General features: G+C 33.6%; 2 protein-coding genes across 16 annotated transcripts in view; one reads left to right on the top strand and one right to left on the bottom strand.

Annotated features, from left to right (window-relative positions):
- LOC125615242 (pollen-specific leucine-rich repeat extensin-like protein 2) overlaps nt 1–16,753 on the top strand; it is an 83,453-nt gene that overhangs the window by 7,624 nt on the left and 59,076 nt on the right. Inside the window, exons 2-3 of one of the 9 annotated variants that reach the window (XR_007345796.1) lie at nt 707–3,579; nt 8,482–16,166. The exons of 5 other annotated variants lie outside the window; for them this stretch is intronic. Coding sequence is in view for 1 of the 4 variants with exons in the window: in XM_048798668.1 (XP_048654625.1) it covers nt 707–838 (132 nt within the window). In the remaining 3 variants the exon portion in view is untranslated. Of the gene's footprint in view, nt 1–706; nt 16,167–16,753 lie in introns of those variants that run through there. 3 more of the 9 variants (XR_007345795.1, XR_007345794.1, XM_048798668.1) reach the window with 3 other exon arrangements.
- Nucleotides 1–16,753, bottom strand: part of Slc25a21 (solute carrier family 25 member 21) — a 487,747-nt gene that overhangs the window by 444,960 nt on the left and 26,034 nt on the right. The gene's annotated exons all lie outside the window — the stretch shown is intronic.

Here is a 16,753-nt window from a genome sequence, read left to right as displayed (position 1 = left end):
AGGAATTTAACATAACACTAGGGCATGTCATTGAGTCAGACACAAGTTGTTGTGGTGACATTTCTTCTTATGAGGTCCCTTTGTGAACATTTTGGTATGGCATTAGTCCAAAATCATTGCTGCATACTAAACAGATGTTTTATGTTTGACTATTTGGTACTAACCAAGGTAGTTGCCAGCCAGCAGCCATATGTACAGGACCTCATAGATGCATATCACTGTCTGCACCAACCATTGTAGTAAAAGAAGTATTCTGCCCATAGTGAGATAAAAAAAATGATTTAGTCTTTTTCCATAAGCTATATATCAAAAATTATAAAATAGGATCATATGCTCTAAAATTACAAATTCTAAAAGAAGATTGACTAACCCATACAGCTTACATTAATCAAAGAGAATCTCCAATAATTGGTGGCCAGTTTAGGGAAATGGTCCTAACCTTGGTTGTTCAATGGAATCACCTGGGGAGTTTTAGCAGCATTGATGCTTGAGTCCCACCCTGAAATTGTACTTCAATTAGTGTGGGAAATGACCTGATCCTTGTGGTTTCTTTTCTATCTATCGAAATGATTCTAATTTTCAGCCAAGGATGAGAACTGCTCAGATTGGGATTGGGTTGATAGCCTATTAAAGGCTATTTCAAGTGAGGATAATGCCAAGAAGAAAAAAATGTGAAAATGAGTAAAACGTTCTGATGCTTAGACAGGGTTACCATGCTTGTCCAGAGGCAAAGGATCATATCAAGAGATCAGACAAAAAAAAAAAAAAGAGTGAGAGCGAGAGCGAGAGCGAGAGAGAGAGAGAGAGAGAGAGAGAGAGAGATAGAGATATCAGGTAAGATAGGTGGTTCAATTTTCAGGCATTTTTTTTCTACCCCAAACAATAAGTGATTTTGTTTGTGTTGGAATGTCTACTTAGGCTTAAGAAATCCAGCATCATTCATATGGATTGTAGCTATCTATTTCTACAATTGAATAATTTCTATGATTTGGTGGTAGGAGGGAAGAATCATTTTTTTAAAATTTTCAGAATAGCCCTTATACTGTCTTGATCAATCAGAATGATGAAGAAATTCAGGATATTATGTTGTTAGTAAAGTACTCTTTGTTAAAGTACTATGACAATGCTGAACTACCATGTTTTTAGTTTCAACACATAGAAATAATTGAATGCTCACTACGTGGAAGACACACTGTTCATATTAATTCATGTAACCTTCACAGCAAACCTATGAAATTGGTACTTTTATAAATCCTAAAATGCAGGAAAGTGAACCACGATGAAGCAGAACTTAACAATGTTACTATTAATAAGTGTAAAAACTGGGATTAAAAGCCAGGCAGCCTGGTTTTGTCTTAAACACTTTATGCACAGGAAATTTGAAGAGGACAAATGGGTAGGGAGTACAAATGCAAAGGTGGAAGCTTTAATTCCTGCAATGTCTCCTCCTCCTCCACTTGCCCTATATTTTTCAGGGTTCTAAATGTGCTCTTCTGGCTTCTCTAATAGCTAAGACTTGTTTTTTTCTTTCCTTCTTCTTCTTCTTATTTATTTATTAATTTGAGTCAACAAAATCAGTTTTAAAAACTTGCTGCAGCCAAAGAGGGTACATCCCATGAGGAAGCTTAAAGTGTCACAGGAAAAGGCTGTTAGAACAGGCTTATTATAGGGAAGCCTTATGGTTATAGAGAGATAACTTTGAGGGGGTCTAAAGAAGCAAGACTTACTTATGCAATAGGTGAGATCAGAAAATGGGGACAACTATGATTCTTAACAGGGCTCAGGAGACTGTGAAGAAGGTAATATTTAAATATATGAGGTAGGGATTAAGTATTAAAATCCCATTAAGTGATCCTGATAAATAGACACACACTGCAACACATACTGACTCTCCCACACAAACATACATACACACACACAATGAAAATCACTAGTTGATAAATATTGATGACTCTCAAACCTTCTTGAATAGCCCACCAATTTTTCAACCACTGACTAATTCAAACTTCAGATACATAAAACACAGCTCATTATTCCTTAGTCCTTCTGATATTTTTTGTCATGCTGAATGATATGAGACATCAGGTTCACACAGTTTCTAACTGTGAAGATCTTACTCACTCAACTGCCCAGATTCAATCTACCACCAAATCCAAGCAATTCTTCTTCAAATCCAGCCCTCCTTCTCTTCCTCATCGATACTGCCCTAACCTAAGATTTCCTACCCTCCTAAAAATAACAACCTTTCCAATGGCTAGTTTATCCTCTGCATCATCACTAATTTTCTAAAATTTCATTCTATTTTCCTAAATAGAATATATTCATATTCCCCTTTGTAAACACCTTTCACAATCCCCTGTTTCCTTTAGGATAAATGCAAAACCTCAAGTAGCATAAAGAACCACCTATACCTTCATGAACCCATCTTTTTTATAATTTTATCTTTCCCCATTACCTGCCTCCTTCCCGTATTTCAGACCTGCGACTTTAATACACTAAACTTCTTGTCTTTCTATAAGCTGACCACAAGTATTAGAGGTTCCATATCATTTAAGTTCTACTTTCTCTGCATGGAATGCCCTTGTTCACTCAGAAAACTCATGTTCACCTTTGAATACCCAACAAAATTCTTTACTTCCTCATTAAAATCATTCCCCGCCCCTCTTCTGGGTCTCACACTACTAGTGGGCTTCTCCAGGCCCTGGACTCACCTTATTCTAAGCTGTCTTCACATACCCAAGCTCAGTAGGCACTCAAAGCACTCAGTGTTTGAGAAATGTGAACTAGGAAGCTATATAGCTAGTGAGGTCATAGTAAAAAATCTGTAAGAAACCAAACAACAGTGGCCAAATGGAGAAAAATAAGTGGTCCTGACAGGCTAGGGACAGTTTTGATGAGGGACACATAAACAGAATAAAGAACAGTATTTTTATACTTAGGAGATTTGAAGGTTGATGGTTCACAGACCATACTAGAGAATTAGGGGGATATATTCTCTTTTATTAAACTTCAATCTATGTGAAAATTTTCAAATAATTCTAGATTTAAGAGGGCACTTAGGTAAAATCATTGCCCTGACAGCTTCAATTGTAGTTATTACTAAAAACAAAGCATCCTGGCCTTCAGAACTTCTCACATACTGGGAATATAGCTCAATTGGTAGAGTGCTTGCCTCGCACGAACATAGGACCTGGGTTCAATTCCCAGCACCGCAAAAAAAAAAAAAAAAAAAAAGCCAGAACTTTTCACACTACAAGATAATAATTATTTCATTAGATTCTATTTTCTGAACTTGAGAACTGGATATTACAGAAGAAAATATCTAATGCCAGGGAGTTGCCAGATGAATTTCTTTAAAAGGGAGTTTCATAATCAGGCTTAACAGGCTTAATATTTTATGTTGTTTTTATAACTCCTGCCCTTTTATTCCTCAGCAGATTTACACAATGTCATTTTTTTAAAAGAGAGAGAGAGAGAATTATTTTTAACATTTATTTTTCAGTTTTTCGGTGGACACAACATCTTTATTTTATTTCTATGTGGTGCTGAGGATCGAACCCAGCACCCCACGCATGCCAGGTGAGCACATTACCACTTGAGCCACATCCCCAGCCCACAATGTCATTTTTAATGCAACACTTCCATCTCATGTGCAAGTCTTCTCCAAGTCTGAAATCAATGATATCTTCATCATCAATCCAACAAGTATGTGTACTTGCCTATTTTCCTGCATGTAATTTAATAATTTTGTTGGATAGGCAAGATAGCAGATTTTTATAATTTTATATGAAGTCTCTTAGACTCTGGGTTTGAATCCCAGTGTTGTCGCCCACAACATGTGCAAACATTACTTACCTTCCTCAGTTTTCTGACTTTTAAAATTAAATATTTGGCATGTCCCACAAAACCTGGTTCTGCTCTAATCTTAGAGTGGGTATATCAATAAATGTTAAGTATTATGACATTAACTGTTATTATTATCGCTTATGTAGTAATAGTTCAGTGACTTATATCTCTTGAGTATCTTTGTTAATGATATCTGTCTTAGTTTATAAATGGAGGCCATTATGGGGGTGGAATATACATCTAATCAAAGGGTTTTTTTTAACCTTTTACAAATTTAAAAAGAAAACATTTTATTGAGCTATATTTTACATACATCCCAAACATCCACTGGTTTAAAGTGTACAATTCAGTGGTTTTCAGTATGTTCACAGAACTGTGCATCCATTACCAAACTCTAAAATATTTTTAAAACACCCCCTCAAAAAAAAAAAAAAAAAAAAAAAAAACCTGCTTCCTACACTCTTCATTCCATCCCCAGCTTCAGGGCAATTCACTATTCTATTTCCTGTCTTCATAGAGTTCCCAGTTTGGGGATGAATTCCCAGTTTTCATATGAATGGCTAATATGGAATGTGGCCTTTGTGACTGGCTTTTTTCTTAGCACAATGTGTTCATAGTTTATTGCATTTAAGCATGCATCAATACTGCATTCCTTTTCATTGTGGATTAATTTTCCATTGAATGGATACACGTTTTGTTTATCCATTCAACAACTCATGGATATCTATGTTGACTCAACTTCTTGGCTATCAGGAATAATGCTGCTGTGAATATTCACACATAAGCATTGTGTGTGGATGTATGCTTTCATTTCTTTTGGCATATACCTAAGACTGCAATTGCTGGTCATACACTGCTGTTTAATACTTTAATCAGAGGTTTTGAATGATACCTAGCACAGAACTAAATTCTACTACAACTTATAAAATGACCTTCAATAACTTAAGACACTCCCATCCCCTGAACATATCCTGATATTCATTATATGCTATGTTCTCCACTATCTTTAAAGTAATCCATTCTCAAATGTTAATTGTAATGATCTTACCAAATTATGAGTTGATCTCAGCTTGAAATCTCATAAAAATAAACCATAAAAATGCATAAGTATAAATAGTCTTTCATGCCTAAGTATGATTATGAACAGAAGAAGAAACCATGAATATTTATTTATCCAGAACTCAGCTGTATGAATCCAGGAAACAATTTTTTTCCTCTCCTACTATTAATTAAAAATGTGTATAATCCTAAATATTAGAGATATTGTTATAATTAAGTTCATTTACAAAAATTTCAACAGTTCAGCAATTCCAAAGAAGTTGAAAACAAATCCACACAAATACCTGCATACAAATATTTATAGCAACGTTAGTTGTTATTGCCAAATTTAAAATCAATCATTTTCCTTCAGTAAGTGATTGAATAATCAAACTGTTGTAAATCCCATACAATGACATATATTATTCAGCAATGAAAAGACACGGGAGTGTTAAAATACATACTATTAAGTGACAGAAGCAAGTCTGAAAAGACTACATACTGTAATGAAATTCTAGAAAAGGCAACACTATACTCAGGGACAGCAGGGCAGAGGGATGATGGAGAGATGAATAGGTGGAACAAAAAGGATTTCTAGGGGAATATGTATGTTCTGAATGTTCCGCAATAGTGTGGCTAGATGGCATTACACATTTGGCAAAATCAGTATTACACTGATTTGTAAACACTGGTATTAAAATATTAAATTTATATTTAGGTATTGTTTTTATTTATTTGTAATGATTACATTTCAATTTTACTCAGTATGCAATAAATCTCAATTTTAATTCCTTGTCAGAAGCAGAGAAATCAGCAGATTTTCTTAAAGGAATGTTGTTTATAAGACAAATGTGAACATGTTAGGATGAAAAATAAATTAGAAAATTTCCTTCAATAACTCTCCTCATTTGTACCAGCTGCCTGATATTTACATATCATTACATTGTCATATCAAGAATAAAACTAAAATCACATAAACAGTAGTATAAGCCATCACTAATATGTATTTTGCTTAATGTAGAACATGGTAATTATCTCTGGTATTCTCAAAAGTAAAAGATATGTCAGCAAAGGAGCCACAAGGCATCAACTTTTCCTTTAAATTTGTAGTTTACTATATTTAACATGTCTGTGTGTCAATGAATTTGTTTTATAGGTATTTATTAACTACTGACACAAAAAATGTGTAGAAAAAAATAAAGTATGCTAAAGGTAGCTCATCCATTAAAATATTAGTATCTCATTTTAAAGTGCTTTTACTTATGCTACTCGCATTTCTGGATTCATTTTGCTTTTGTTTTGTCACAGAACTTTGTACTCTTGACCAATCACTTAGGATATAAGACGGTGACAATGAACTAGATGTAATGTCCCACCCGTCAAAAGGCAATTATTTCTCCAGCTGATATTTTTTTAAGTTACTGAAGAAGCACTTTCCGTCTTCAAAAAACAAAGACAAGGAGAAAAACAATGGTAAAAAATAAAGGAAAAGAAAACACAAAATAGTTCTAGAAGTTTTAACTCACTAAGTACCTTAATTAAATTATGCACTATGACATTCAAAGTTTATAACATAATTCAAAATTTATAACATAAGATCTTTAGGTAATTTATATTTATATAACCTAATTTCCAAAATAAATAATTCTTAATGAGTATTTAAATTTGAGAGAAAATGTGAAGGTTTTTATTGTAGACCATTTTTAAAAAAATTAAAATGTCTAGAGCAATGCCATTTCCACAATATAGCATCCTAGCTGCTGATGAAAATCATAGTAGTGGGCTGGGGTTGTGGCTCAGTGGTAAAGTGCTCACTTAGCACATTTGAGGTACTGGGTTCAATCCTCGGCACCACATAAAAACAAAGATGTTGTGTAAACAAACAAACAAACAAAAAACGATAGTAGTGCTAATACCAAGGTCTGCCTTAAATAAATTTGTTCACATATATTAATTTATTGTTTTTGGACATTCTTTCTTTTATTTTACTTATTTCACTCCATTCACTTCATTCAAATGCCTATATATTTCTAATAGCTCTCCATCTGCTAATTTCTCTTTATTCAAAGTAATATTGTTTATGAGCTCCTTAAGATCCTTTGGAACATACTGCCTATATGTTATACTTGATTTCCATAAGGAAACATTAGTTTTGAAAAAGTAAAAACTATTTTTAATGTTTATATTATATCCTACAAAGCAGATCTCCACTGAATATTTTAGTGAAGTATGCTACAGTCTACCAATGTTCTTTGGTTCAGTATAAATGATATGGTAAATTTGCATTCAAATTCATGGAACTTTTCAAATCTGTTTCCCATTTAGCTGGCCAGCCAAAAACAATATTTTCATTTGTAAACAGCTGTTTCATAATCAGCTCTTTTGTACTATGTACAATTCCATAAAATACAGAAATTTTTATTTAAAATACAGGAATTGCATTAATCCACTGCAAATCATTGATTAGTTTTGTATACTATCACGTAGTTTAGCTTATAAGGAAAGATTTTAAGAATAATTTAATCTTATGTCCAAATATAACATTACTTTAAACATGAGGTCATCTAAACATCTGTCTCCAATATATCACTGGGGATTTAAATCAAAAGTCTGCTAAACATGTACAATCATTTGAAAATAAATAACAGGACAAATTTTGTCTTGATTATGATTATCATGCATTTTAAAAGGAAACATTTATTTTAATAAGAAAAGTCTGAACTAATTTAAACTTTATTGACATTAAGTTAAAATAGTTTTACAAAAGTAAAAGATATTTCAGTTAAAGATACATTTCATTTATTTGCTGCTTAACAACTCTTATATTTTAACTGACATTATATCTTGATTTTTACTCACACAAATAATAATTTCTCCATATATTTTCAATTGTAAAATATTAAGAAAACGTATCTCAAGACAAAATTTTTTCACTCAGTAATTGTAAAACTAATATTTTTTTCTGAACTTTCCTTCTGTTAGGGCAACTACGAATCCTCAAGAAATACTAATTGATTCCTGATTTATCATTTAAAATGAAAAGAAAATAGCTAATTATAAAAGACGGTCAAGGCACTAAATTCACTCTAAGACTTCAAAATCAGCAAAAATATATGTATTTTAAAGGGAATTAATTAACTCTACACTTCATTGTAGAATTTGTTTCTAGTAAGTATGAGTATTTAAATTCAGCAATAAGATTACTTTAGAAACCACATAAATACTTGAGATGAATTAGCATTAAAAGAAAGCCAAAATGCTTAATCTTTAAATCCATTTTTGCCAAAACTAAAATTAACATTAGCAGTTGAAAAGCTGGACATATCACTGAATAATAGATTCTTAGAAAAACACCATAGCACTCCCCCATGGTGTAGAAATCACATCAAAATCCAGCAGCAAGGGACATTTGTATCTAGGTTCATCTTGCATCTAACTGGCTGTCATAGAAGTTGATATTTACAGCCTTCTGAACCCCCCTCAATTAATTTCTTCTTTCTGCTTGTATCATAAAATTGCTAGCTTTGGCCATGGCAATTTCAAATCATTATTCCACCTTGGTCCATACATGTAATGAACTTTAAAATGGTTTTTCAGCACTGTGTGTGGAACTTCTTAAATGGAAGAACTGTGACTTACTTTAGATGTCCATCAACTACAACTGCATCTGACACATATTTGTGACTTGAAAATGCTAGTAAGTTCAGGAATGAGTTAATGAAAAGACTAAAACCCAAGAATTTTTCACACTGGTTCTGTTGAACTGCTTACTAGGAAGCTGCCTTAGTTTTTCCATCTACAAAAGGAGGCTTATTCTTATCTGCACCCTCACTGAGATACTGGGAGAACTGAATGATAGCATATATACAAAATTAAATGTAAAACTTGCAGTGGTAAGCAAGTGTAATGATTACTATGATCATCAACAGTATATCTAGTTCAAAATTGTATACCCAGAGAAGCAAATACTGAATGGTAGATGAAGTTTTAAGTTTTGTTGTTGTTGTTATTTGTTTTCTGGATTTGTTGTTGTTTGTTTAATGTTTTTCTGTGGACTGGGAATGTATCTCAATTGGCAGAGCATACACACACACACACACACACACACAAAGAGTTTTGTTTTGTTTTACATATATAAACATATAAAGGACTGAGAATATACCTTAATGATAGTGTGCCTCTGGTTTCAATCTCTAATATCACAAAAAAAAAAAAGAAAGAAAAGAAAAAAAGAAATAAAAAATTTAAAAAACATTCTTTTGGAGAAACTTTAAATTGAAATAACCTGCTTACCCAAATAATGTGATGTTAAAATATAAAGGAATTCTCTTTTGGACAGACAATTAGAGCTGGGAAGCTGAGGACATAGCTCAGTGATAAAGCACTTGCCTAGCATGTGCAAAGTCCTGAGTTCAATTCCCAGTGCCACCTCCAGGGGGAAAAAAAGGTTGAACATACAATTAAAGAATTATGGGCTAAGTAATCCCTTTAGAAAAGTAAAGTTTGGGCTATTTTAAAAAAAAACTTTGTAAGATCTTGGGAACTTAATAATTAATGTCCTCTGGATTATCAGGAAGGAAGTCTAGCTTTTTTTAATCAGTAAAATTGAGTTTAACCTGGATTTTAGCCTTTTCATTCCAAAAGGTTTAGTGCTGTAAAAGTTGGCTAACGATCCTGAGTCAGCAAAGGCAATGTAAGAGTATGTTTTCATGTGCTGCCAGTATGTTTTCTCAAAATTTAAACAGAGATATGATCTGAGAAACATTTGAATTTATACTTGCGTTTTGTTAAAATAGCACAGAATTGCCTTGATGCTTGCTTAACTCTATTTTTCTCAAAAACTAAAATATAAAAATAATTTTGCTTTCACATAGTTTCCATTTGTGTAACTTTATCTCATATGTTCAAAATGTGGGTTCTCATCTATTCTATAATTTTCTACTTCTTTCCCAGTAGATTTACTCTACTATGATACTGGTAGTAAGATACCCCTTTTTTAAAAATAAATCACTTAATTTGTCTTTTTTCTATTCTATATCTATTCAAAATAACCAAAACAAAATGTGCAAGGAACTGTATGTCACTTCTTATATTTTTCTAGATTGTCCTAACTTTTTTGTCTTTCAAAATATTCATGTGTATTTTTTTGAGCACTTTGATATGTTACAGGTCTCATCCTCAAGAACAGTATTACCCAACCCTGACTGCCCATTGGACTCAGTTGGAGCAATTTAAAAAATGCTGAATTCTGGGTCCAACCCCCAGAGACTCTGGTTTAATTGATCTGGAGTTAGGCCTTGGCATTAGGATCTTTTAAAGTTACCCAAGTGATTTTAAAATGTAGTTCAGGCTGAAAACCACCATTCTGGGAGCTCACAGTCTAGTCAGGGAGATTAACAACAACAACAAACCACCAATTTATGGTGTGTTGCTTGTGCCAAACAGTGAGCTACTCACTTTATGTGCATTATCTCATTTAACTCACAACAACTTTATGGGGAATGATTCTATTACTACTCCTATTTTATGAATAAGGACATGAGGATTAGAAAGATAAGAAACGTGCCCCAAATCTCACCAAGGTTATTTGACTGAGACAGAACCCCAACAGCTCTGTCCAATTTCAATGGTAATTCTACATTACTGGCTCTCATCAGGGTAGAAAATATGCCAGAAAACAGAATTTTAAAGGGGCAAGTCATGGTTCTGGTAGATAGAAGTGACCAAAGAATTACCTTCGGTTTATATAAAACCACAAAAACAAGCTAGATACTGGAAATGTCCATTTTTCTCCTTAGCCTGATTGTCAGAATGAATTGCGAGTTTTCTCAAAATAGTAGTATCTGAGGCAAAGAATGCTCCCAAGCAGAGTCTGGGTCTAGCTGCATACCTCCAAGTTGTCATGGACACAGGAAGGAACAATGAAGTCATTATTTGACTATTATTTTTTTAGTTGCTAGTCAGCATATTATTGTATCTGCAAACTGCATCTCTGCATTCCCTATGGATGGGGGGTGGGGTGCTGTCCCTCCTGGTAGTGACAGAAAAACCACAAACAAAACAGTGCATCTCAGGGGAAAGCCATCTTTATCTGTCAGTATAAGTCAGTTGAGAAACAGAGCTGCAGGCAGCTGAAAAAACAGTTTGACTGTTATAAGTTTACAGGTGGCCTTATAATGGAAAGTTTTACACACTGAGATTCCTTCACAAGTTAAAAAAAAGTTTGGACAAAAAGGGACAAAAGTTGGCAAAAATTTTCATGCAAATGCTTCTAACCAGCTTACAAAAGCACAACATCAAATTTTAGTGAATCTGGGTGAAATAAGCACCCTCCCTCTGCCAAACAGGCTCAGCCAACTGTTACCACCATGGCTACAATGCACATTCCATATGGTAAAAATCAGAACAGTCACACTTACCTGTTATCACACTCAAGAAATGTTTTCTAAATGAATTCATGGACATTGGAGAGACCAAATATTAAAAATACCTTGGAAAATCAGATTACAGACAGAGGAACATAATAATGATGTCTGCATATAAACAACAGGACAGCTGCATAAAGCCCAGGTAGAAGATTTTAATGTGTCTTCCTGGTTGAGTGTGTGTGTGTGCACACACATGTGCACACATGAGCTATTTCTTGTGAAGAACCAGGAATGAAAGGGGGAGAAGGCATTGAGTTAGTAATTCCATAAGCATCAGCAGCATGAATCTAACACTTGGGAGTTCTAGGAAAAATACCTGTTTTGTTTTCTCCAGCATTCAATAAAGTAGACAGGGGCAGTTTATTTTATAGCTAGCTTAAAAGACTTTTTTCCTTATTTTTCTACCAGAATTGAAACTTTGAGGGAAGGGCATGATTTGGTGCTTATCAAAAGGGATTAAATTGGTGAAAATATTTAATACCTTATGACCCCTGGACAAAGTACAATTAACTTTATTAATTTAGTTACTATTTTCCAAGAATAAAATCAGGGTTTTAAAAAGTCAGATTAGGCAGCTATTGATGAGAGTCAAAAAAGCAGAATAGCTTGGTGGGAAGCCTGGGTTAGGCCTTGACTGAGAGCACTGAACTTTGGGATTGAAAGACTGAAAAAAACAAAGACCCAGGAACTAATGAGAAAAGGAGAGCCAGCTAATTGCTAACTTGGGTAATAATGTTACCTTCAAAACCTGGGAATATAACTGACAGACCCTAGTTAATCTATAAATCAGTAGCTGTCAGTCAAGTGGTCTCTTTAACTTGGTGGGGAGATAAGAAAATAATTTATATTAAAGAAAAGGACTTCAGTATTTATCTTAATAAATAATGATCAATAAAATGTAATCCAAATTACACTATGCAATTTTGACACCTCAAAAGTTATTATGAATGATGAATATAATATCTATAAACATATAAATTCCACTTTTTGTTAAAAAGAGTAAGTCTTAAGGGAGGCAGTAACCCAAATATTTGATATGGTGACTACCAAAATGTGTTAAGAACTACTTCTTACCATAAATATATACAACTATGATGTGTCAATTAAAAATAAACATTTCTAAAAAGAACCATTCTTATAAAATCACTATGGGATTTTGGAAAGGAAGTCTCCAGAAGCAACAAAATAAATACATTTGAGAAAAAAAAAGACTACTTCATCTGGTGAAAAAGAAGATTGTATTAAAAATCTCAAAGTTTGAGAACAAAATTCTAGAGTTCAGTGAAATTAAAGATAAAGTTCCTAGAAGGCAAACCAAATAGTTCATATATTATAGAATAGAATTATAGCATACATGCATATACTCATATAATATGTCCCTCATCTGTGAAGATATTTCAAAATGTTTGAAAGATATGTAAATGCTTATGTCTTTATCCATTAATAACAACACAGAGTATTCACCAAGTGCTAGGTGCAATGCTAAGCACTTGGCACAGGTCAACTTGTTGGTACCTTCCAATGACAGTATGAAGTAAATTGCATTTTATCTCAATTTTATGGGTAGAGCATAGAGATATTGAGCTGCTTGCCCAAGGTAACACAGCTAGTACAAGGTTGGAATCTGACACCAGGCAGAAAAGTATCAGAATCTCTACAGGATACTACCTCCCTGTCTCACCTCTATTCTCCTTGAAAGGTAAAGTTCAGTATTACATGGATGCCTCTTGATGGGGAACCTATTTCTTTCTTTGTTTAATGTCCATGTGCTTACTTCCTTGCTTACTTCCCATAGTGTACTCAGAAGTCTCAAAAGTTTGTCAACTATATACTTATTTTTGGAAAACTATGTAATTTCAAAACAAAGATCAGAGAAGACAGATGATGTAGATCAGTTTTCATACACACACGACACACATAAATAGGCTAAGTAACTCTTTGCAACACTATGGTAAGAACTTAATAGACCAGAAGAGAAAATCAAGATTAGGTGGCTATGACCCCACTGAATAAGTCTACTATTATGAGACTGCCACACATGTGAGACTCAGGTTTCAGAGAAAAATGGTAGCAAAATAGAAAGATTAACTACAATGACTATAACTAGCATTGTGGCCTTTGAGTTTGAGAAAATATCTCCAAACAGGACACCAGGATAAGATACTCAATATGTTTTATAACTATTCATGGGGAGAAAGGTAGTTAGGAAGTAACAGGCCTACATTCCATGCAGGCAAAATCCAGGAAGACAAACATCCAGGTTTGAAGAATCAATGGGACTTATAAAACCTAGAATTAAAGGCCCTCCAGATCAACACTTAGAGCAGAAAACCTAGCACTCTTTTAGATTTCCTGTTACTTCCTTTGCAGCTACTAGGAAGAAAAATGGAATAGACATCTTGGAAGTGCATAGTTCTAGGGGTAATATCTGAATTTGGTGGCAGGTGAGCAGCAATGATTCTTCTCACCCCAAATGACAATGGGCACTGAGGAAAGCACACCAAAACCTTTAGACCATTTAGAAAGCAATATTTTCTCTACGATCTTGATAAAAGATTGAGAAATTTTAAATTAAATTAAGAAGTATTAACAATTATTAATCAAGCAATAAAATCTAAAATAAATCAAAACTCAAATATATTTGATATTTATTCATTCATCCATTCACTTGACAAAAATTTACTGAGCACCTGTCCTGTGTCAGGTTGTTTTAGGCACCAAGGATAGACCAGGATACCAAATAGAGCAAGATTATTACCTTCTGAGAGCTACAAACTACTTAATAATAAGATAAAATATCTTTTATTATTGACATGTTTATTTAAATATAAGAATGCATAACACTAATTGTTAAATAAATGATGTAAAATAGTGATTCTTTATTAAAGAATACCAACTAACATGGTATTAAAATATAGTTTATTTTAAATTTCTACATTTCACATAGTAATGCTTTTAACACACACAATTGCAAAGACAAAGGCAATGATTTTTATATCTAGCCATATTTGAGAGAATTCTCAAAAGCTTAAATTTATGAAGCCCTCTGAATGTGAAGCTCCATGATACAGCCCTGCTGGTCTTGCCTGGTATCTTTTCCCTTCTTAGCTGTTGGCACCTTCATAATTCAACACCAAGAAGAAGTTATTAGGCTATTTCCACATATAAGCAAGTCTTTCCCATTCCCCATGCCATACAGCTCTCAAACCTCTCAGGAAAGCTAGACTCAGAAGGGCAGAGGACCATAGATTTGGAATTAGGAATCCCTAACGTCCCAGGGCTAAGTGTTCCTTTTAGTGATATTTCACATTTTAAAAAAAAGATGAATTACATAACAATGTTCTAGGGAGAAATACACTCTGGTTTCAAACAATTCACCTAAAAAAATATAGATTTCTGGAACATAACCTAGGCATTTAGGTTGAAACTATGTTTTCTCATACATAGGACTTCCTTCCTCTTATATGTTCTTACATATGATAACTGTAAATCTTTATTAAAACACTCAACCTGCCCACAAAAGTGGTTTTATAGAACTGGATACATACCTGAAGTTCCCGCTACTCAGGAGGCTAAAAGAAGAGGATTACTTGAGCCCAGGAGTTCAAGGCCAACTTACTCAGCATAGCAAGATCTGACCTCATTTTTTAAAAAGTCAGGGGAGGATTTACAAAACTGTGCAATCCATTTCTAACTTATGTAAATAATAGCAAGTAAAATACTTCATTTTTGAGGTTACAATATAAAACATTTCTGTTCATGTTGCATATAAGCAGCAACTGAGCATCTTATAATGATTATATGCCAAATATTCCATTATAGAGGGCAAATCATATTGGTTAGGACAGACTTTTTTTTTTTTTTTTAGTACTGGAGATTGAACCAAGGGGTGATTTACTACTGAGATGCATCCCCTCTCTTTTTTATTTTTTTATTTTGAGACAGTGTCTCACTAGTTGGTTAGGGCCTCACTAATTTGCTGATGCTGGCCTTGAGCTTGTGATTCTTCTACCTCAGCCTCCTAAGTTGCTGGTATCATAGGCATGTGCCACCACGACCAACTCACTTTTATTTAGATATACTTTAGGTCAAAAAACGTTTTATTTTTAGTGCTGCTCTGAAAACACTATCACTTCTGTTAGAAACATTCCTCCACTGTCAGCAAAATAAGAGACTATGAAACAGTTCAAACTAGTTGGGTTCTAAATCAGAAGGTGCGTTCTTTTCCTTTGCCACATTTATGTCCAGTTAGGCAGGGATACATAAGCAAAAGAGATATCAATAGAATTTTATTGCTGTATGGAAAATGCTTATCAAATAAAAATATGTTGGAATGGCTATGTATTTTAAACTCTGTGCTAGGCCTGGAGATAAATAAAACATGATTTCTAATTAAAAGGGGCTCACCCTTCACAAGACTCTTCACAGTGCAATATTCTAAATTAAACCACAGAAAAATGAAAGGTTTGTGAAAATCATACTTTCAGAGTTGAATGCTTTAACTAAAATACTAAAAATACAAGTATTAAAAATAATATTGCATATGATGTAAGCATACCAATGAAAACATAAGTACATACAATGATAGATACTAGCTACTTAAATATCCACTATGAAATGGATAGATGATCCATTTCCTAAGATACAAATCCAACAAGCATCATGTAGACATTATGTTCATCACTGATTTTCTTTTCTTAACTTAGATGCCAGTACCTCTATCTTTATTTTTTTTTTAACTTTCCTTTCTCTATGTTGACCTTGTAATCTCCAGCATATCATTTCTTGATGCTTATCAGGCAAACACAATGAAACTACATTGCTCTTTAAAATAAAGTTGCTGACATGCCTTAACACTTTGATGTCATCACATTACTATTCAAACTTTAAATAATATGAAATAAATGTTTTGCCTGGCATGGTGGCACATGCCTGTAATCCCAGTAGCTCAGGAGGCTGAGTCAGGAGGATGGTAAGTTTAAAGCCCGCCTAAGCAAAAGTGAGGCACTAATCAGCTCAGTGAGACCCTATCTCTAAATAAAACACAAAACAGGGCTGGGGAGGTGGCTCAGTGATCGAGTGCCCTGAGTTCAATCTCTGGTATCCCCCCCGCCCCTCCAAAAATGCTAAGTGTAACTAAAAACTACTATTCTTTTTAGTTATAAATGAGTTTTTCTACTTATATAGATAAATTTTAATATTTATCCTCTTTATAGATGCCCTAAAATTTTTTTAGCTGCATACATTCCTTATTAAGAGAGTAAGAAATAGTTTAATTTACTGATCATTTAACTATCAAAATTTTAAAGACATGGGAAAGTTATACTGCCACCTTGTGGTTAGAAGATTGTTTATAGAAGCAAATACTTGTGGTATTTCCCATTAATGAAATAAATCCACAACACAGTAGGGATTAATCTTAAAAAAAAAAAAAAAAAAAA

Source organism: Marmota marmota, unplaced genomic scaffold, assembly GCF_001458135.2.
Source record: "Marmota marmota marmota unplaced genomic scaffold, marMar, whole genome shotgun sequence".
NCBI lineage: Eukaryota > Metazoa > Chordata > Mammalia > Rodentia > Sciuridae > Marmota > Marmota marmota.
Note: the sequence above shows the minus strand (reverse complement) of the source record. Positions and strands in the feature narration are given on the sequence as shown.